Source organism: Nycticebus coucang, chromosome 15 (assembly GCF_027406575.1).
Source record: "Nycticebus coucang isolate mNycCou1 chromosome 15, mNycCou1.pri, whole genome shotgun sequence".
Lineage (NCBI taxonomy): Eukaryota > Metazoa > Chordata > Mammalia > Primates > Lorisidae > Nycticebus > Nycticebus coucang.
In genome coordinates, this window is record NC_069794.1 from 33,270,979 (window position 1) to 33,294,019 (window position 23,041).

The following is a 23,041-nucleotide window of genomic DNA, read 5'->3' on the forward strand; positions in this document are numbered from 1 at the left end:
GGGCCGCGACGCGCGCTCCGGCCTGGGCGCGGCCCGCCCCGCCCCCTGGGGCGGAGACGCGCCAAGGAAAGCGCGCGGCCGCAAGCCCTGGGCGCCATTTTGGACTTGGGAGTCTGGGCCGAAGCGCAGGGGGCATCGGCGGTGGCCGCAGCTCGTGGAGGAAGTCTCTCGCGGAGATCTGAATCCCGCTACCAGAACGCGGACGGCGCGGGACACGGAAGGAAGGCTTCTTCTTGGGCCGCCAAAGCCGCAAAGGTGGAGCCGCGTTGGCGCCCGCCGCGGGACCAGCGTCTCGGATGCGGGCGGAGCGCGGGGGGCCGCAGCGGCGGGAGCGCGGAGCCGGGGCCCTGGGGGGACTCATGTGAGAGCGGCGGGACCAGCCGCCGCCACCGCTGTCCTCGGAGCACGGGGTGGTGTGTGGGGGAAGCCGCCCCCGGCAGCAGGTAACGGCGGAGGGGTCGGGCCGCGGCGCCCCGCTGCCTCGGCGGGGCCGGGGAGGGTCGACCGAGCGCTTGTGGGCGGGCCTGGGGGCGCGGGCGGCCGGGGGGAGCGCCGGGCAGGACGCGGGGCGCGGCACCAGACCTTGGAGCCTGCTTGGGGGCGTTTCCCCGCAGAGCTTCAAAACATGTCAACAAGGCGTGGTGCGTGTGCGGCTGCATCGTGCAGCCGGCCCGCCACACCGGCGGCCGAAGGTGGCCGCGGCCCTTGCCCGGCTTTATTACTCTTCGCGGGAGTTGGTGACAGGCACCGTGGGGCTTGCGCTCTGTGAGTTTTTTCCCGGCATCTGCAGCGCGCGTACTGGTAGCTTGAGAAATGAGCGGCGCTAAGATGTCAAAGCAAACTGCCCAGGGCAGGGCGCATTTGAGAATTGTCAGGGAAAGCCAATCCCTGGAGGTGGTGCTGGAGGGCGGGGCCACCCCCGCTGTGAAGCCAAGTGGAAAACTTGGTCAACTTGCGAAGAGCAGGTTTGCGTCCGCTTTCAGCGTGAGCAGCCTGTTGCAGGCAGCGGTCAGGAAGCAGCTCAGTGAATGATCTGCACCTCTCATCTAAGAGGCGAGAGAGATGGGCTATTACTCTGATTTTACTCATGCTGTCCAGTTGAGTGGCCCAGATCTTAAATCAGAATCAGTAATGTGAAAAAGGTGTTACTTCGTTTCTATTATCCCTGAGATGTTTATATCAATGCCATCCCAGTTATCTATATATGACCGCTGGGCTTAATTTTCGTCACCATGCTTTTCCCTACCACTTAGGTCTGAGAATTGATCCCTTTGTAAGAGCTAAGTACAAACAGGTTTTAAAATTAACTGCGTGTCTAGTGCGTGTAAAAGTGCCTAATACAGTGAGGGCCACACAGCTAAGTGTTCTCTTCCTCCCTTCATCTGAGTGCTCCTGTCAGAGTTTATGGAGATGTTAAGTTAGCTCTCTAAAGCCTGTGCTGCTCAGCTAGTCTTTTCTCCTTAGTTTGCCTTTTGGCACTTTGTAGTAATATCAGTTCTTCACCGAAAGCTCTAGGGGCCTAAGTTGTATTATTTGGAGCCTGAAGCTGGAGGAAATTAAACTTAATCAGAGCTCTGAAGGGGCCTGGTTTTGGTGTTCTAGAAAGTCTCCTTGACCTTTATTGTCCACCTTGCTTTTCTGCACTTGCACTCCTTTTGTTCGAATATAAGGGGTGTTTTCACTTTGACTACAAGTGAAGAGATGTAAAGTCCATCAGTGTACATTATTTACGGACTGGTAGGTGCTCTGAATTGCTTTAACTTTTATACAGCAGAGCTTCATATGTAAATAGATGTAGTAAAAAATACTTCAGAAAGCCACATAAATTTTTGCATGAACAGATGAGACCAACTTGGAAAAATTGACATTTAATATTATTAGGTGTCCATTCTTCTTATGTTTTATTTTCATGTATTAAGAAGGTTAGTACAGAGGCCATCTTTATTGGAATTTGGCCTTACATTTTTTCTGTTGCTTTAATTATGACATTACAGTTATATTAGATATGACACTTTGCAGACTTACTCAGCTACTCAGACTAGTAAATGCTTCAAACATATTTTGCTGATCAGACAGTCTTTTTATATCTAAGTCAAGACATACTGTACCTTAATTTTGCATGCTTTTTAAAATAATTGTCAACTCCCCCCCGCCCCCCCCCCCCCTTGGAAAGTAACGAATTATACTTTATTTAAAATAGGGATGTACTATACAAAAGAAAATTTGTATTGTAACAACTAGCAAGATACTAACAAAGATTGTGGAAATTAGGCTAACATTTTATATTTGTTTATATATCCATATAATCTAAAGTAAGATGAATCATTCTATCTTTATACTGAATAGTTCTGGTTTTAGAAGACTTTTCTTCAGAAACAGGCAATCAACATTCTATAATAAGGTGCAGAAATTATGAAGACTGTCTCATTCTTTCTTGAATCTTTGTATCTCAAAATTCTGAGTAGTTCTAGGTAGTCAGAAGAGAAATTATAAGCCCTGGGTAGCAAACACTTTGTTCTTTGACCCAAATATTATATGCTAAGATTAAGGTAAGCCTTCAGGATAAGTTAAAGTAGAAAAGTGGGTCATAATGACAATGTTATCTTAACCTCTGGTGTGACATTATTATAAGAGGTTTTTTTTTTAAGTATATTAAAGATAACACTGTAGAGTCTACTATTTTTTCTGTAAACATTTAAAAAAAATCTTGTCTTAGATTCACACATAAGTTGCAGTCTTCCCTAAAACTACCCTCTTTGCAGTCACCTTTGTCATTCTGTTTTCTCCCTTTTTCTTCCCCTGTTCAGTAAGATATCCATCTTTTACTCACTTTATTCGCTTAGTTGGAAGTAGGACCCATGAGGAATAGTTTATTGCATGTGTGTTAAGAGTTCCTGGACTGGCTTACATGACAGGAAGTATAGTGGCTGCTGCTGTTCTGTTTCTACTCTCCAGGGCTCAGTCCTCTTAGTTTTTGCTATCAGCTGGATGAAGTCTGCAGAGACATACTTGGTTTATAGTCATCCATGTGCACATCCTGCACCCTTCACAGAAATCAGAAATTCTTATATGCTGATGTGCCAGAAGAGAGTTGGAGCTACATGCCACCCTTTTGAAAGGCAATAAACTGAAGTTTAGGTCCAGACCACTACCCTGCCAGAACTATTCTCTTGAAACAAAAGTATTACAGGCTCTAAATAAGAATACCAGTGAGAGGCTTGCAGTTACCCCGCTTAGTTTAGGGCTTTGTATACTTATGTTCCAAGGAGCAAATCAAAACAAGACTTAAAAAATAATCCAATTACAAAGTAATGCATTGACAATAAAAGCAATGCGTAAAACAGAATCACCTGTGATCCACCAGCTACCATTGGTTACTATAGTTTGGTGGATCTACTTCCAGTGTGTGTTTCTCAGACACAGGATTGTGTGCTTGCTCTCACTTTCTCTCACACACATGCTTCATTTTATTCTTTGCCTTCTGGTTGGTGATCTCTGTTTTTACTGTGTCATGCACTGTAATATCTTTAATATGGGAATGCCTTCCTGTACTGGAGTTCAGCAGTCATCTCTGTCTTTTCAAAAGTCTTTATCTTATTCTTCACAAGAACCCTAGGTCTTAGCATCCCCACTTTGCAAAATGAATTACAGAAAGGTCCAAGTACTTTGCTCAAAGCCACATAGCCCATGAGGATTCAAACCCAAGGAGACTGGTTCCAGAGCCCATTCTCTTTAAACATACTATTTTGCCATAAAAAGACTGTCTTTTAAAGAGATGAATGAAGACATTAAGAATACATAGAATAAACACATAGGTGTAAGTCTGAAATACAACTTGGGGAGAATATTATACCAGTAAGTGATGTGTTTGAAGAAGAAACCACATTCCAGACCAAGCAGACCAAACAATGCATAGTAGGGGTGGATATGCTTACTTTAAGCAGAGGTTGGAAATGTCTGGCAGTAACACATAAACTATTCAGTGTGGAAGATCTGTTGGCTACTTAATTCACATCCTCTCTGGAAGTTCTTGGGACCCTGGATTGCCTTGAATTCATGAACTCAAATATGGCACACATCCTTAGGTAATTTTTAAGAAACGTTTAGAAAGTATCACTGTGTCCCCCCCCCCTTTTTTTTTTTTGGTAGAGACAGAGTCTCACTTTATGGCCCTCGGTAGAGTGCCATGGCATCACACAGCTCACATCAACCTCCAACTCCTGGGCTTAAGCGATTCTCTTGCCTCAGCCTCCTGAGTAGCTGGGACTACAGGCGCCCGCCACAATGCCCAGCTATTTTTTGGTTGCAGTTCAGCCGGGGCCAGGTTTGAACCTGCCACCCTCGGTATATGGGGCCGGCGCCCTATCGACTGAGCCATAGGCGCCGTCCCTGTGTCCCCCTTTTATATTCATTTGTGTTAGTCGAACTCAATTTCTAAAATAGAACTTCTTAAAAAAATAAAATAAAATAGAACTTCTTGGTTTAACTTCCCCCCCAACTAGGACAGTATAAATGTAAATGTTTAAAATCATGGTTGGTCTTCATCATCACTTTCCATTATAATTTGTTTTGATATTCTCCTTGAATTATTGATGCAATCTGTCACCATATTTGCTTTTTTTTTTGAGACAGAGACCCACTATGTCGTCCTTGGTAGAATACTGTGGCATCACAGCTCACAGCAACCTCAAACTCTTGGGCTTAAGGGATTCTCTTGCCTCAGCCTCCCTAGTAGCTGGGACTAAAGGCACCCACCACAGGCCCAGCTATTTTTTGTTGCAGTTGTCATTGTTGTTTCAGCTGGCCCGGGCTGCATTTGAACCCGCCGACCTCCGTGTATGTGGCTGGCGCTGTAACCACTGTGCTAAGGGTCCTGAGCTTATATTTGCTTATTTATATAAACACATACTCCATCTCAGTGATTGAAGTATGAATTTTGGATTTATTTCTATTCAGTGTTTAAGTAGAATGAAAAAAATGATGCATTTTTCTGAATAGGATGAAACGAGGAGGAAGGGATAGTGACCATGATTCATCAGAAGAAGATACTGCGGAGAAATCCAAGAAACTGAGGACTACAAATGAGCATTCTCAGACTTGTGATTGGGGTAATCTGCTTCAGGACATTATTCTCCAGATATTTAAGTATTTGCCTCTACTTGACCGGGCTCATGCTTCACAAGTTTGCCGTAACTGGAACCAGGTATTTCACATGCCTGACTTGTGGAGATGTTTTGAATTTGAGCTGAATCAACCAGCTACATCTTATTTAAAAGCTACACATCCAGAACTGATCAAACAGATTATTAAAAGACATTCAAACCATCTACAGTATGTCAGCTTCAAGGTAATATTTTAAATCTTTTAAAACCAGACTAATTTTTAGTGGCTTTTGTGTCCTAATCCAGTGTATCTTCTCATGCCTTTAAAATACAGGGTGTCCCAAAGGTTGCTCTAAATAGAAAAAATTAGGAAATGATTATATTTTAATATTTTTAAAAATTTATATATCAACACATAGAGAAATATTTTGTAAAATTTTGTAATGAATATTTTATTAATACAGGTACATTTAGCTACAATTTCTCCTTTTCCCTATGTATGCATGTATGGCAATCTTTGTGACACCCTATAATTTGCCTTTTTAGGGAACAAGCTTAAAAATTTAGAATTACTGCATGCCTTAGAAACTGTCACAAAATATTGTGATAGTTGGTGGAGCTAAATTATTCCATTGTAATTATTAATAATTTCTTAAAAGAGCAAAAGCAGTCACTAAATAAAAATAGCTTGTTGACCAAGGCTATTACTTACTTTGAATCATCATGAACAAATTTGAAGAAAAGAAGTGTATGATATAAAAATTGGGGAGATTATAATTTAGTATATTTAATTACTATTTCTATCAGGTTCTGAGTACTATTTATTCATGACCTTTTTTGTTTTTTTTTAGAGACAGAGTCTCACTTTGCCACACTCGGTAGAGTACTGTGGTGTCACAGCTCACAGCAACCTCCGGCTCTTGGGCTTAGGTGATTCTCTTGCCTCAGCCTCCTGAGTAGCTGGGACTACAGGTGCCGCAACACCTGGCTATTTTTTATTGCAGTTTGGCCCGGGACCGGGTTTGAACCTGCTACCCTTGGTATATGGGGCTGGCGCCCTACTCACTAAGCCACAGGCGCCGCCCTATTCATGGCTTTTTGATATGAGACCTTCAAATAAAAAGGAGGCATGGAAACTTTACATATAAGGTTTTATTTAGAGAGAAATAGGAAAGAGTACAAGGATGAATGCCAAAGAGCACTGTTTCTTTTTATTGCCGGAGGGGAGGTATTGGAAATTATGGAGTGATGCAGTAAATGAAATGGGTGACTTTTGAAATGTCCTTAGTTTAAGAAACTATAGTGGTTTGTGTGTGCGAGTAAAGAAGGTTGTCATGTTTTGTTTGAGAATAATAATGAATATGGAGGCATCTTTGAAGCACCAGAAAGGTGCTTACTAAAAAGGCCAAGTTAAGCCTAGATAAAGTAGTGGTTCTTTACCTAGGTTGCTATAAATAGGAAAAATTACGAAATGATTATATTTTAATATTTTTAAAATTTATATATCAACACATAGATATTTTGTTTTCTTGCCATAACTGAAGGCTCATCTGACCCCCAAGAATGTTCTTTCCTCTTAAGTAGAGATAACCTGCTCTCCCATTATGTGTCCAAGGAAGAGAGAGACTTGGTGAGGGAATGAATGGTTGATATTGTGGCCTTCTTGAAATATGCATAAAGGCATCAGGCTGCTGGAGATAGGGTTATCAGGTTTAGCAAATAAAAGTATAGGATGCCTAGTTAAATTTAAGTTTCAGATAACAAATTATTTTTAGTGTAATACAGCCTACGTAATGTTTGGGACATATTAATACTTAAAAATTCAAGTTTAATTATATGTCTTATATGTGTAACCCTAACCAGGGACAAGGCTGAGAGAGTGGTGGGGGAATCAGACAAATAAAAATCCGGGAATTTCTTATTCCTTACCCCCAGGGAAGAAAACTGAACAGTTTTCCTTTGCTTGTCTAAGAGTGTTCTAATGGCAAATACTATGAATGGATGAGTGTAATGCATTCATCTGATGGGTCTTGAAGACCAGTTCCATCCAGTAGATTGGGCTTTTATTCTTTTATAGCCCTCTGCCACAATTCAGGTGTTAAAGTCATCACTGACTAAAGGCCAGAGAGGCTTGTAGTCAGAATTTATTAGTCTACAACAGCAGTTCTCAATCTGTGGGTCGCGACCCCTTTGTAACAATGAAAATACATTGCAGCATTAGGAAGGTTCTAGAACCACTGGTTTAAGAACGTTGGTTCTCTTCTGTGTGTATCAGAATCATCTGGAGGATTTGTAAACATTACTGAATCTCACCCCACAGTTTGCATGTCTAACAAGTTCACAGGTAATACCGATGCTGTTGGTCATACATATGTATCATGAACAGTTCTGGAACTATAATGTAAATTAGTGTATAAGTTTTACAACCAGCTATTAACATTTTTGGATAAAATAATTTTACGTGCCCCTGTGGCTCAGTGAGTGGGGCGCCGGCCCCATATGCCGAGGGTGGCTGGTTCAGGCCCAGCCCCTGCCAAACTGCAACAAAAAAATAGCCGGGTGTTGTGGCGGGCACCTGTAGTCCCAGCTACTCGGGAGGCTGAGGCAAGAGAATCGCTTAAGCCCAGGAGCTGGAGGTTGCTGTGAGCTGTGTGAGGCCACGGCACTCTACCAAGGGGCATAAAGTGAGACTCTGTCTCTACGAAAATAAAAAAATAAAAAAATAAAAAAAATAATTTTACGTGAATTTGAAAGTTACGTGACAATGTTACTTTTAACTATTCTAAGATTCTTTGATAGAAGGCCTCCTTAAACCATTGGGAGTAGTTTGGCCAAATTATCTTCCCCCTAGAACATGTCTGTGCTAAAGAATATAACTCTTATTTGGTTCAGATTTTCATGCCTTACTGGTTGGATTTTCTCATTTTACTTCACATTCATCTTTGCATTACTAACATTAGTGATGAATCCCAGGTTATGATTCACCTGAACTTTCTGAGTAAATAATTACTCAGTTTTCAGTGTCTTGAAACGTGTACTATAGAAAATATATTTACAAATACAGGGTGACCATAAAGTTAGTGTGCAGTTCAGAACTTTATGGCCACCCTGTATTACCTGATCCACTACCAAATATGTAATTATGTTTCAAAGACTATAAATTTATTTACTTACTTTATACAGTCATTTTGGAATAAATCAATACAAAAGCTTTTAATATTAAATATGTATCTTAATGTAATGAAAGCTGTCATGACAATTGCCCTTATACTTTTTCAGAGATTCAGAAAAGGCTGTAGTTGTAGATGAGGGCACGTGATGATTGAAAGAATATTCTTTCAATTATGGTGAAATAAACTAATAATTATATTTCTTGCCTTTATAAAATTAGGATATGCCCAGAGATGGAAATATGTGCGCGGGTAAATGATGTTTTCTTTTCTAAGGTGGACAGCAGTAAGGAATCAGCTGAAGCAGCTTGTGATATATTATCACAACTTGTGAACTGCTCTTTAAAAACACTTGGACTTATTTCAACTGCCCGACCAAGCTTTATGGATTTACCAAAGGTATCTGCTGATTTTATTATGCATTACTAAGATATCCAGTGAAATCCTGCCTTTTTTTTTTTTTTTTTTTTTGGTATTGACAGAGTGTAAGAAAGTAGTGTATAAACATAATGGAAACTAACTGTTTAGAACGTTGATGGTACAGTATTTTAAGCCTTTTTTATTGTATTTCCCCATTTTGGGGGGTTGAGATGGTCTTGCTGTCGCCTAGGCTGGAGCTCTGTGGCACAGTCATAGCTCACTGTATCCTTGAATGTCTGGGCACAAGCAATCGTCCTGCTTCAACTTCCCAAGTAGCTAGTACTACAGGAGCATGCCACCATGCCAAGCTGATTTTTAAAATTATTGTAAAGACAAAGTCTTGCTGTGTTGCCCAGGCTGGTCTTGAACTCTTGGACTCAAGTGATCCTTCCACCTTGGCCTCCTGAGTCTCTGGGATTATAGACATGGGCTACCATGCCTGGCTAGCTTTTCTTTTTTTCTTTCTTTCTTTTTTTTTTTTGGCTGGGGCTGGGTTTGAACCTGCCACCTCGGGCATATGGGGCTGGTGCCCTACTCTTTTGAGCCACAGGCGCCACCCCAGCTATTTTTGGTTGTAGCCGTCATTGTTGTTTGGTGGGCCCAGGCTGGATTCGAACCCGCCAGCTCAGGTGTATATGGCTGGTGCTTGAGCCACAAGTACCGAGGCTAGCTTTTCTTTTCTTTTCTTTCTTTTTTTTTTTTTTATTATAATCTTAAACTTCTTTGTTGGTACAGAGTTAAAGGGTAAATGAATTTGTAGAGGATTATAGAGTACTTAGAAAATTTTCTGGCAAGTGTCCTATAAAAATTTCTTGAGCAAAGTTAGTATCAGTAGTTTAGATTAACTTACAGATTTTATTTAAAGACTTTTTGGTGAATAATTAACCTTGTGTTCATATAATATGATCTAACATGATCCTGCAGATAATTAAAGCGTCTTTTCATACAATACAAAAATAAGGATGCATTTTTAGAAAGGCAACTGATAAAGGCCCCTGACTGAGTTAGCTAATAGGTATCAGTAGGTTAATACCCAGCAACACTGAAACTAAAACACAGATATCCTTTTAAACACCCATCGCACAGTGGTTACAACATCGGCCACATACACCGAGGCTGGTGGGTTCGAACCTGGCCCAGGCCAGCTAAACAACAATGGCAACTGCAACAAAAAGTAGCCGGGGTTGTGGCAGGCGCCTATAGGCCCAGCTGCTTGGGAGGCTGAGGCAAGAGAATCGCTTAAGCTGAAGAGTTTGAGGTTACTGTGTGTTGTGATGCCATAGCACTCTACAGAGGGTGGCATAAAAAACAAATAGAAAAGAAATAAATACCTAATATTTTAATTTACTAGGATAATTATATATATATTATAATATATAATAACATATATCATTATAATAAGTATATATTATAGCTCATGTAGTTGTTTCAGTGGAATATTAGTATCCAGTGTATCACCAGTTAATTTCAAAGTCTTAGTTGATTTTTAAAGCATTTCGTTAAATGTTTAAATTTCAAGGTAAAATGTTTTTCTTACATGTAAAATAAAGGAAATGGGCAAAAGAATCTGTTCATTTTAGTATTTTAAGATTCTAAGTATACAAGTTAGATCATAGTAGTTCTTAGACTTCATGTGCATAAAAATCATCTAAAGAGCAGTCTAAATTTTGGATTCCTATTCCATATTTGGGTTAATTACAAGTCTTCCCATCCTGCAAGCAGTCCGGGTGATTCTGATTTAGATCGTTCAGGGACCTTGCTCTAAGAAACATTGAGTTACACAGAGTGGTACCTTCCTCAAGCTTCATACGTGAATGAAATGTTCTGAATTGAATTTTCAATATATCTACCATAGTTAAAACAAATGTACTTATTCACACATACTGTGTATATGTATCACATTAAAAGATAAGTTGGATGCAATTTAATTTCCTTTTTTATGGCTGAGGGTTATTAGTAGGTCATATCTAGTACTAATTGGGAAATATTGATGCAGCTAGGATGGCTTCTTTTACTAAATGGGTCAAGGATGCGTATATTGTTTTCTTTTCATGTCTTGTAGAAAATTAAAATAGGGTGTTACTATATTGTAGAAATCCTAAGAGAACCAAAGAGAACATAGAAGAAATCTATTTGACTAGAGTTAAATTGGAGAAATGGGGAAAGAAGTTGGTGATGCAATCATGCGCATACTAGTGAAGAAATGTGATTGTACAAAATATAATTGAATTTGATATGAAAATATTAGATAAAAGATATTATCATCATCTAAGTAGGTAAATAGTTAATCAAAATTTAAGTGGTTAACCAGTTACTTAAACGCAGTGGGGAAAAAGTAATGCTTCGTTACATTTTCTTGGCTGTTAGCCTGCCTTCGTCCTTTTTCACTGCTTTAGAGAAGTTATAAAGCTAAGAAGAGAGAGCAAAATTGGTTATATAAAGGAATGTGTTGAAGCACATATTAGCTTTTTCTTTTTTTTTTTGTAGAGACAGAGTCTCACTTTATGCCCCTTGGTAGAGTGCCGGGGCATCACACAGCTCACAGCAACCTCCAGCTCCTGGGCTTAAGCGATTCTCTTGCCTCAGCCTCCCGAGTAGCTGGGACTACAGGTGCCCGCCACAGCACCCAGCTATTTTTTTGTTGCAGTTTGGCAGGGGCTGGGTTTGAACCCGCCACCCTCGGCATATGGGGCCGGTGCCCTACTCACTGAGCCACAGGCGCCGCCCCATATTAGCTTTTTCTTTCTTTCTTTCTTTTTTTTTTTTTTACTCTGGATTCTTTGCCCATTGGTTATAGCCTTTTAGCCGTGATTCAGAGTTACATACTTTGAACTTGCTTTAATTCCTGTTTTTCTTTTTCTTTCTTTCTTCCTTTTTTTTTTTTTTGGAAACAATCTCACTATGTAGCCCTCTATAGAGTGCTGTAGTGTCACAGCTCACAGCAAACTCAAACTCTAGGGCTTAAGCAATTCTCTTGCCTCAGCCTCTCACGTAGCTGGGACTTCAGGCACCCACCACAATGCCTGGCTATTTTTTTGTTGCAGTTGTCATTGTTGTTTGGCAGGCCTGTGCTGGATTCGAACCTGCCAGCTCCTCAGAGCTACCGGCTCTGAGGCCTAATTCCTGTTTTTCTGTAGAGGTTCCTTTAGGACAGATTCTGTCTCTAACAGATGCTTATATGTGTTTGATAAATTGAATGATATTTGTTAGTACATCTGTTCAGAAAGTACATTAAAATAGAAAATTAAAAATATTGTAGATAATGCAATGTATTTGGGGGTTTTAAATTTGGAATCCTATTTAAGTATGATTTTGATTATTTTAGAATCAAATTTTGTATAAGCTTCTATGTTCCAAGTGAGCCTTCCATAGCTTTTGATTGTTACATTAAGTTTTAATGATTGTATATATAGTTATTACTATTTTAATAGTCATAACTGGCAAATAAAAAATGCAGTTCATTGTTAGCAGAATACTAGAATAGGGTTTCCAGATGTGATGACATGAAGTGTCTGAGAGGTGTTCTTATCCTGGGTTCCAGAATTTCTGTTTTTACTTGCCAACAGTTATTGTGATTTAGGGCCAGTTATCCTGAGGTTTGAAATAGTTTGAAATCCTTTTTTCTTCCACAGGTAAAAAGGCTCTTCTCAAAGATAGCAGATAGTCACTCCTTTTTAGCATATTCTCAATAGAGTGAAGGGGTGCTATCCCTGGGACTGTTAAGAAATACATCATCAGGGTATTATATGGAAATCCCTCAATTCTCATTTCTAAAAATTGAAAGTCGTTTTTCTTTCCCTTTTTGCTTTTCAGTCTCACTTTATCTCTGCACTAACAGTCGTGTTTGTAAACTCCAAATCCCTGTCCTCGCTTAAGATAGATGATACTCCAGTAGATGATCCTTCCCTGAAAGTACTAGTGGCCAACAATAGCGATACACTTAAACTGCTGAAAATGAGCAGCTGTCCTCACGTCTCTCCAGCAGGTATATTGTGTGGGGGGGTGGGGTAGTTTCTGCCAGACACATTTTAATGAAATGTATTGATATGTTCATGAAATTTAAAAAACTATGTTCATTAACCTTGAAGTTGGGATAATATGACGATTTCATCTCTTTTGCATAAAAATATTTTTAATGTAGTAATACAATAGAATAGTGGTGTTACTAGCCTAGACAACTGACTTTCCACTTATTTTCTTTTTTTTTTTTTTTTTTTTGTTTTGGCCGGGACTGGGTTTGAACCCACCACCTCCGGCATATGGGACCGGCGCCCTACTCCTTGAGCCGCAGGTGCCGCCCAACTTTCCACTTATTTTCGAATCTTTTTTTTTAGCAATTTGTATACAGCATGTGCTAGAAAATGAATAAATGGGAAAAGAAAGGAAGGGACAGTCTGAGGTGTCTTTCAGATAAAATAGAATTTTCTCTAATTGTAGTTGAGCTAAGAGGCTAGGTTTTGAGTTAGAGCAGTTACACAATTGTTTTGTTTTTCACTATGTAGAGGGAGAAAAATTGTACTTAAGTGGTTGCATTACATTTTGCAAGATAATGCTGTTCCTAAAGTTGAATTTTGGAGCTGAGAGCCCATCAAATTGGCGATAGCATGATGAAAGCTCTTTCTATCTTCTCTTATATAGAATTTTCTGAGCATTACTACATAATTCATTGTGAAATTATTTAAATTCCAGATTATTTGAACTGAGAAATAATTATAAACACCAATTTCATGTTACTCTTATGCTGCTTCATTCGTGACTCCTGCCACTATGACATCTTTGCCAGTCCTTTAGCTGTGTTATTTGGGAACCCTGTTCTTTAAGAGACAATGTTAAATCTTTAATTTCTTTACACAACACTTCCTGCCTTCTTGCCATAACTAAAATCTGGCATTCCCCCAAGGACATTGTTCCCTCTGGGATGGAAATTGCTTGTTTATTCTCTGGAATCTCCCACAAGGAGGGTCTTGGTAACAGGAATGGCTCGGTTTACTGTTGTGTTTTCTTAGCCTTCTCTGCCACTCACAGATTATCATTGTAGGTCTTACAAAGTAGAAGTTAAGAATTGCTTTTGGCAGTTACTTCCTGTGTGACTCTAATCAAGTTTTACTTACTGTATTGGTCTGCTGTGAAAGTCAGGTCCATGCTTCCTGGCTTCCTCGTGTACAAGGTCCTTTGTATCTTGACCTCTACCTATCTCTTTAATCTTGTTTTGCTGTTTACTCATAGGTAACTTTCACTTGAGCCCTATGGAATGCCAGTTTTTACCTTTGTGTATGTTAACACACTGTACCCTATGGAATACTTTGTGAATTTTAAAAATTTCTTCATCTAACCCTAGCTCAGGCTGCAGAATTCAGTTCAGGTATCTATTTTGATAGCCCTCTTCCTTTCTGGTTTAGACCCCCCCACCCCCACTTGAGTATTTCTATAGCATTCTGAACACAATTGATAGCATTTGCCACACTGTTTGAGAGCCTTGGGACTTTGGTTTCTCTGTGAAACTGTGAGCTGCTTATTCTTTTTATCCTGTCATATCCAATGTTCATTTATTTTTATTAAATATATACCTCAGTTCTGATAGTATAAGCTTGGTTGGTCCCACTTAATGACTTTTGGACTAGTTGTTCAGAAAAAGAAGGGAAGAGAAAGAATACTTTGAATACTATATAATTGGAGAGTATGACCACAGAAGATTTTAATTGAAAATTTAACATAGTTACATATTTTTTACATATATTTTGCATATTTGGACAGTTTCTTTTTCTAATTTGAAATTTTAGGCAATTTCTATCCTACTTTCTTTGCTGAACATGTCCTCAAACTTTTTCTGTTGCATATGTTAGTTATAACTGGACCTCCAGGCACCATTCGACACTAGTGGCTGTTGCTCTTGATAGCACACCCCTGATTTTCCTCCTTCCTCTCTGGTTGTTCCTGACTCTGTATCTTTTGCTGGTTTCTCTCTTCGTTCTTTAAACTTTGGTGTTTCACTGTGTTCTATTCTGGCTGTGTTTGTTGTTCTCTGTAAATTCTGGTAATTTCTATGTTATATTCTATGGCTTCAGGTATGTTCTGGATGTTACTACTTCCTCCTTTTGATGTCTCTGGAACTCCACTGGTGAGTGACCCAGTGCTGCAGAGTATTTACTTCAGACTAAAGAACCTCCCTTCTCTTCTTCCAAATCTCTTGGTCTCCCTTTTTACTCTCTTAGTGGATGACACCTCCATTTTGTTGAGACACCTGACAGATATCCATGTTTCCTCTTACCCACTCTTTCTACATCCCCTTCAGACTCCCACGTCTGGCCACTGCATCACCAAAATTTGCCTTGCATCTCTTCTTTCTCCATCTCTGTCCTAACACCATAATCTTTGGGCAGTACCCTCTTAACTGATTTCCTCATCTGGAGCTTTGCTCTTCAGTAATCTGATTTCCGTGTTATAGCCAGAGTAATGTGAGTTTCCTTTAAAACTATGCTTAAGAGAACAGTCAGACTTGTTACGCTTCAAGATCCAGTATAACCTGACCCTTGCCTATGTATTGGGCGTGATCCCTTTTTATTCTCTTACTTGCATACTGTTGTTTTGAGCTCCTTCAGTTTTTGGAATGTTTCCATGTCAGGCTGTTCACACAGGAAATACATATATTGCTGCGTAACTAACAGAGTACAAGTAGCTGCTTATACCAACACCTGTTATTAGTTCTGCAGTTCTGTAGGTTAGAGCTGTAGGTGTGGCTCAAATGACTTCTCTGCTTAGGGCCTTAAAACGCTGACATCAAGGTGTCAGGTAAGCAGAGCTTTTATCTGGAGGCTCTAGAGAAGAATCTACTTTCACATTTATTCAGTTCGTTGGCTGAATTCATTTTCTTTCTTTTTTTTTTTTTTTTAATTGTTGGGGATTCATTGAGGGTACAATAAGCCAGGTTACACTGATTGCAATTGTTAGGTAAAGTCCCTCTTGCAATCATGTCTTGCCCCCATAAAGTGTGACACACACCAGGCTCCACCCCCCCTCCCTCTGTCCCTCTTTCTGCTTTTCCTCCCCCCCCATAACCTTAATTGTCATTAATTGTCCTCATATCAAAATTGAGTACATAGGATTCATGCTTCTGAATTCATTTTCTTAGTGGTTGTAGGACTGACATTCCATTTCCATATTGGCTTTCAGCAAGAAGCTACTTCAAGGTCTCTTTCTGCTCTTAGTGGTTGCCTACATTCTTTTCTTTCTTGTCCTCATCCATTTTTGGCACCCTCCATCTTACAGCTAGCAACAACTTATTGGGCCCTACTTGGATTTTGAATCTCTTTGACTTCCTCTTCTGCAGCCAGCCAGTGAAAACTGCTTTTAAAGGGTCTGTGTGATTAGCTTAAGATCACCTAGGTAATTTCTTATGTGGCCAGCTATGCAAATATAATCATGGGTGAGATATTGCATTCACAGATGCCAGGCATTATGGCATGGAATCTTGGGGACCTATTTTAAAATTATGCTTGTTAGAACTCCTTTAGTAGTTATTTGTTTGTTTGTTTTTGTAGAGACAGAGTCTCACTTTATGGCCCTCGGTAGAGTGCCGTAGCCTCACACAGCTCACAGCAACCTCCAACTCCTGGGCTTAAGCGATTCTCTTGCCTCAGCCTCCCGAGTAGCTGGGACTACAGGCGCCTGCCACAACGCCCGGCTATATTTTGGTTGCAGTTTGGCCGGGGCCGGGTTTGAACCTGCCACCCTCGGTATATGGGGCCGGCGCCTTACCGACTGAGCCATAGGTGCCGCCCTCCTTTAGTAGTTATTAAATATCTCCAAGTTTCTTTTATTTGCATCTTTGGTTACCATTTCCCATGGGGTTTGCTTCCTTTTTCATACTGAACTTTTTGAGACTGCAAAGAACAGAGATGTGCTTAGGTTACCTTGAGTGATCAGATCTTGTTTCAAAGTACATACATACCTTGTGGAGGACAGAAACTTTGTGGTGGCTAAGTAGTGAAACACAGACGTCCATTATTCCTTCTGGTGACTCGTGATTCAGTTTCTGATTTGATTGCCTGTCTTCTTTCACTGCTGGAAAGCTTTGGCTCACTGGTGGTCTCTGTCTTTTCATTTAAGCAGTAATTAAGTGCATGAACTTAAGAGTCACTTAGCCTGTGTTTGCATTGTAGCATTGCTGTCTTTAGCTAGCTTGCCTCTACTTCAAAATATAAAACAATATCTAGTTTTCTAGATTTTTTTTTTTTTTGCATATTTGCAAGAAAGTTTGATGTATGTTTTGTTCCTATCCCTGTTTCTAAGAAATGGATTGAGTGAGTTATTTATCAGGTATTATATAGATGCCTCTTTGGGGCAGAATTAAACTTTAAGGAAGGCTACTTCTGAGATCAAATCTTGACCTTTGGTAAAGTCATCTTTACTAAGGTGATAGTTTTACTTAGGGCATGATGCCTTAAGTATAGGGAACTACTTAAGGAACTGCTTTCTGGGTGTGTTAGAGTTTCCAGAGTCATAAGGTATGCATATTTCCATTAATGTGAATTTGATGGTTATCTTTGATTTATTTATCTAATCATAGATATCTTGGTATGTTTTCTTAGAAATTTGATAAGCTGCTTATATACTATTGGCAGTTAGATTCTGATCATTTGATGGAAATCTTTATTCTGTAAATGTTTTATTTAGTTACAGAAATCATAGTTTTATATGATTATGTCTTGTCATGTTTCCAGGATTAGGTTTTGAATTTCAGAAAATGTCCTTCAGTCTCTGTGATAGTGATCATGTAATTTTTCTTGCTTAACCTGTATGTTTAGTATTAGTAATTTAAAAAAAAATATGGCACTGCACATAACTGGCATAAACCTTACTTAGTAATGGTGTATTTCTAAAATGACAGATTTAGTTAATAATTTATAATTTGGGGAGTTGATAAATGGGCTTTCTTTTTGAGGTATTAGAATTGGTTCCATTTTCTTATAGAAAAAATTGGTAGTTTAAAGTGTGACTTTCCTTCTAATTCATGTAAATAAACATTAAATAGTATATTTTTGTGGTAAGGGAAATATGGCAAAGTTTTGTGGGACGTGAACTTTTTAATTTTTACACATAAGTCTGCCATAAAACAGCATATGAACTTGAATTTTGAAGCAGATGAATTTGTACAAAAATTTGTAAATAGTTTTTTCTTTCTTTCTTTCAAGGTATCCTTTGTGTGGCTGATCAGTGTCATGGCTTACGAGAACTAGCCCTGAACTACCACTTACTAAGCGATGAATTACTACTTGCTTTGTCTTCTGAGAAACATGTTCGATTAGAACATTTGCGCATTGATATAGTCAGTGAGAATCCTGGACAGACACACTTCCATACTATTCAGAAGAGCAGCTGGGATGCTTTCATCAGACATTCACCCAAAGTGAACTTAGTGATGTATTTTTTTTTATATGAAGAGGAATTTGACCCATTTTTTCGTTACGAAATACCTGCTACCCATCTTTACTTTGGGAGATCAGTAAGCAAAGATGTACTTGGCCGTGTTGGAATGACATGCCCTAGACTAGTTGAATTAGTAGTGTGTGCTAATGGATTACGGCCACTCGACGAAGAGTTAATTCGCATTGCAGAACGTTGCAAAAATTTGTCAGCTATTGGACTAGGGGAATGTGAAGTCTCATGTAGTGCCTTTGTTGAGTTTGTGAAGATGTGCGGTGGCCGCCTGTCTCAGTTATCCATTATGGAAGAAGTATTAATTCCTGACCAAAAGTATAGTTTGGAGCAGATACACTGGGAAGTGTCTAAGCACCTTGGTAGGGTGTGGTTTCCAGACATGATGCCCACCTGGTAAAGACTGCATGATGAAGGGCATGATGAATTGCACCTTCACTTCAGGCAAATGTATTATAATAACAATTTACTTGCTATAGTTCTTACATAATTCTATTTTGTGGCACAGAAATTTGATACTTTCTGCAAGTACATAAGGGTTGTTTACTGGAAGACCCACAAATAATTTTGGATTAGAAAACTCCATTTGTTTCTTTAGCTTAATAGCAATCAAATCTCTGAAATTTTTTTTAAAATGTAGTTCAGATGTGAAAGTAATAACCAGATATAAAGATTAAGTAGTTTATGGGCGGCGCCTGTGGCTCAGTCGGTAAGGCGCCGGCCCCATATACCGAGGGTGGCGGGTTCAAACCCGGCCCCGGCCAAACTGCAACCAAAAAATAGCCGGGCGTTGTGGTGGGTGCCTGTAGTCCCAGCTACTCGGGAGGCTGAGGCAAGAGAATCGCTTAAGCCCAGGAGTTGGAGGTTGCTGTGAGCTGTGTGAGGCCACGGCACTCTACCGAGGGCCATAAAGTGAGACTCTGTCTCTACAAAAAAAAAAAAAAGATTAAGTAGTTTATAGTCTGAAGGAAACAAAACCTCCATATTATAATATCCAAGAAATAAGTACGAATAGGTTTTCTGAAATGTTCTCTATGCATTTTTTAAAATGTAAACTTGACATTTTAGGGTCTTCAGTTATATATACACCTGTTATAAGGTGTTTAATATAGCTCAGGAAAGTGAGTATTTCAGGAGAATAATGTAGGGTGTATCGTACCTAATGAAAAAGATTGGATGAATGTTCTCAAATGTTACATAGCAGTTTAAAGAAAAAGAGGTATATACCTGTAAGTAATTGGAATACTTAGAACTAATTGATAAGATGTCACACAGTGGTTATTGTAGAAGGGTAACACAGAGCCAAGATCAAATTAAAAGACAATAAATGGAATAGAAGGGAGGCAGTGTTTAGCTTTGTATAAATGTTTAGGTTTGCTCTGTAATCTGCTAAACCATATAAATTCTTTTTTGTGATATGTTACTATGTATGTGATACTTGAGGCATTGTATGTAAAGTAAGGAATGCTTTAATAGTTCTCCTTGGTTTTGTTTATCTTTGTTTAAACTAGTTTTGAAGTATTAAACAATAATCAAAATGAAAAGCTTTTCTATTTAAAAAAGCCAAATTAAAATAATTATAGAGCACAAAAATGTTATGTTTCCATAAAAGAATATTAGTCTCTAGTAAATTTTAGTGATGGCTCATTTTCCATTTCAGAATTTTATATTGTTATATAAGTAGAATTTTAAGAAACCATAAAAGGAGCACCACTGTACAGTTCAGCATAAACAGTAAATTTAAAAGAGGAAAATATTTAAGTTCATAATCATTTTTTGAGTGAATATTGCTCAGTAAACTGGAAAATTTTAATAGTAAAATGTCTACAGTTCTGTGATTGTTAATTTGGTTAAACTGATATATTAAGTTAGGTAACATATTACTTTCACATGAATAAAGGTAATCCATATATTGTAGAGTCTGTAAAGATGTTAAGTTTGGGGTACATTTATTTTTTTTTAGGTATTACGTAAACTCTGATTTGGGGCACTAGTGCTAGTAGATAATATCCTCATACAGGAAGTGATTTACCCCCAGTGGAATGTATCAGTGCTTGATTGGCTCTCTTCAGTAGTATGACTTTTAAAAAGTATCTCAGTAGTTATGGAAGCTAACAATCTTACAGATCTAATCTATTTTTAAAATAGATGACCTTCCTAAAAATAAAGTAAAAAATGATTTTCTACATAATTTATGTTTTTCAAAAGTGATGGTATTTTAACCTGCAGCCACATATTAGAAGAAAAAAGGCTGATGCTGACCTGAAAATTAAAAGCAATTATTATAATAGTTCCCCTTTGTAAATAGTAAAAAGCTTTGATTGTATGAGAATTACCTGGGTAGTGAATGGGATTTTTTCTTTTCCTTGAATAACTGTGGAAAATGGATTTGAGAGTACATAATCAGTTCTACTAACCAAAGCTTTATTTGAAATTTTACTTTTTGTACAAATTGAATTATATAATGCTTGAAATGCTTTTAAGTCACTTTATAAGCAAATGTATAGCACTTACTTTGTTTATACTGTAAAGTATATGTTAAATGCTTTTATCAATTTGAGAATAAAAAGTTACTAATGCTATTGTATGTTATGATTCTTTAAAACTACCCAAACATATATACTTATTTGATTTTAAAGCTAGTTAACCTTAATATGGATTTAGTTTCAAATCCACATTAGACTGCAATACTTAATATTAAGCCATATTTTATGGTAGGCTGGCTTTTTTGAAAATAACAAGGTTAGGCACATGAATCTAATCCTTGAAATAAGCTCTGGTGCCTAAAGAAATGGGAAATTAAAAATCTTTCATGAAACAAAATTATTTTTAAAATTGTATACAAAAATTTACTAAGTTAAAAAGGAATGGGTTATTTCTGCCTTCAAAATGAGAACTTATAAAACACACACTTTAACTTACAATTCTAACTTGAAAGGGTTCTTGAGTCCAGCTATCCTTTTTGGAGAGAAATGCCTTTATATAAATCAGAATAGTGTTTAAACTATTAAAATTATTTTCATCTCCTGTCTTATTTGATTTCAGAAAATAACATCAGTTTGCCTTTGAAATCTGGGCTATAACATTGAAAGAAAAATAGACACAATTGAAGAGTAAGTGAATTTACAGCAGTCGAAGAATTTTTTTGTATTGATGGAAAAGCTTAGGCTAGAAGGAAGGGATTGGTATGAATAAGATTCACGACTAAACTGGGTCCTTTAAGAGGCTATAAATCTCACCCCACACATAGATGGGAGTAAATAATCTTTGTACAGATTCCAACCCCAGTTTATCTGTGGGTCTGCTTTTAATGTTACCAAACAGGAAAATTCCGTCAGCTTGCTGCCACCCAACTTTAAAAAGACACAAAGGCTTTTACTCAAAAGTCAATGAACAGCTTGTACTTAGATTAAATAGTCCAATGAAAGGATAATTAACATACTGATTTTCATAGAAAAATCTAGAAAGGAAGGTTTGAAGAGTAGGAAAGTACTTGGACAACAAAGGAATAAATCTGAGGAAGCTGCTGAGAACAAACTGGACAGCCCATTTGCCTTTGTGAGCAGGGGCAAGTATGTGTGTGGCTTTGGAACCTCACACTTGTATAACATGCTAATTTATTTTAAAAAGTCATCTTCAAGGAACTGTAGTCCCAGATAATTCTCTTAAGTGCCACTAGAGCAGAGTACAAAATTGGATTAAGACTTCCACCTAAGACTTGATTTTTTTTTTTGTTTCTAAAAAGCCAATATTAAGGGATCCAAATACTTAGTTTAGTAGTTGCTTTTACCTTTTGACTGTTTATCTGCAAAAATTTATCCTTTGTGGATATACTTATCTAATATTGAGCCAGATTATTAATAAAGAATCTATCATTCTAGACCGCTAATATAATCAAACTTCAATAAATGGTATCTTAGAGGAAATTTTAATTATAATTTAACAGCAAAATATTAATAGAAACCACATTTAAGTTATGCTTAAACTTAATCATACTAAGTTATACTGCACAAAGGGCAGCAAAATTTGGTGAATTCCTGCCTGGCCATGTTTTGATTTCCCAGATAATATTTTGAAAGCATATTCTTGAATCTGTACCTGAAAGCTCTATTTCATAAGTACAGTTGACAGGTTTCATAAATTCTTAAGTATTTATGTGAATTCTATGCTGTGTTACAATCACCTGAGTCTGTGGTACTTATACACCATCTATTCTTAGGATTAAAAAATCTTGAATGCTTTAACATAACTATTATAATCTTCCTTTTAAAAGTCAAGTTCCACGTACAAATGTCCTCATTTCTTTTTGCTATGGAACCAAGTTCTATGATTTGCGTTGACACAAACTTAGTACAAGACTTTTCATTGCTCCAGTACAATTCTAGAAATCCAAAATACTGTTCCCTGAGCAATTTTTCTAAGTGTCAAGTAGAAGTTGGTGTTGCCTGATTTTAGCCACTAGATGGTGATAACACAAAGACTTGTGTTTTCTTATGACATATTCTGAAGACAATTACAGCAGTTCCTGTAAAAAGGAGACTGGTTCTGTAGGTTTGTTCTCAAGTTCAACTTGTATGTAAGTTGGAACAGGCACATTTACCTATTACCTGTAATAGCCTCCGTTTGTAAGGGAAGAGTTGTACATCTATCAGCTGTTTGTAACTCAGCGACTGCCTATAGCAGTTTAAAGAGGCAATATTAATTGGGAATGGTGAGGCACTATTAACATGAGTAGAAAGGCTACACAAGAAGCAATAAAGTATGTATTTGAGGAAGACTAACTCTGTATAGTAGGTGGAATGGTGTAGTGTGGTGCTCAAGCTATCTGGTGACTAGGTTGTTTTCAGTCTGGGTAGGGCCTACAGTTTTGAAAACTACAGTAAAAATAAATTTCCAAATGACATAAGACCAAAG

At 38.3% G+C, this 23,041-nt stretch overlaps 1 protein-coding gene across 1 annotated transcript; it reads left to right on the plus strand.

Moving 5' to 3' along the window:
* Positions 1–70: 70 nt before the first annotated feature.
* On the plus strand, positions 71–20,707 carry FBXL3 (F-box and leucine rich repeat protein 3). The gene is made up of 5 exons (XM_053563437.1): positions 71–443; positions 4,999–5,347; positions 8,549–8,671; positions 12,506–12,677; positions 17,884–20,707. Exons 2-5 carry the CDS (start codon positions 5,000–5,002, stop codon positions 18,525–18,527), a joined length of 1,287 nt encoding a protein of 428 aa, XP_053419412.1. The 5' UTR covers positions 71–443; position 4,999; the 3' UTR covers positions 18,528–20,707.
* Positions 20,708–23,041: the final 2,334 nt, after the last annotated feature.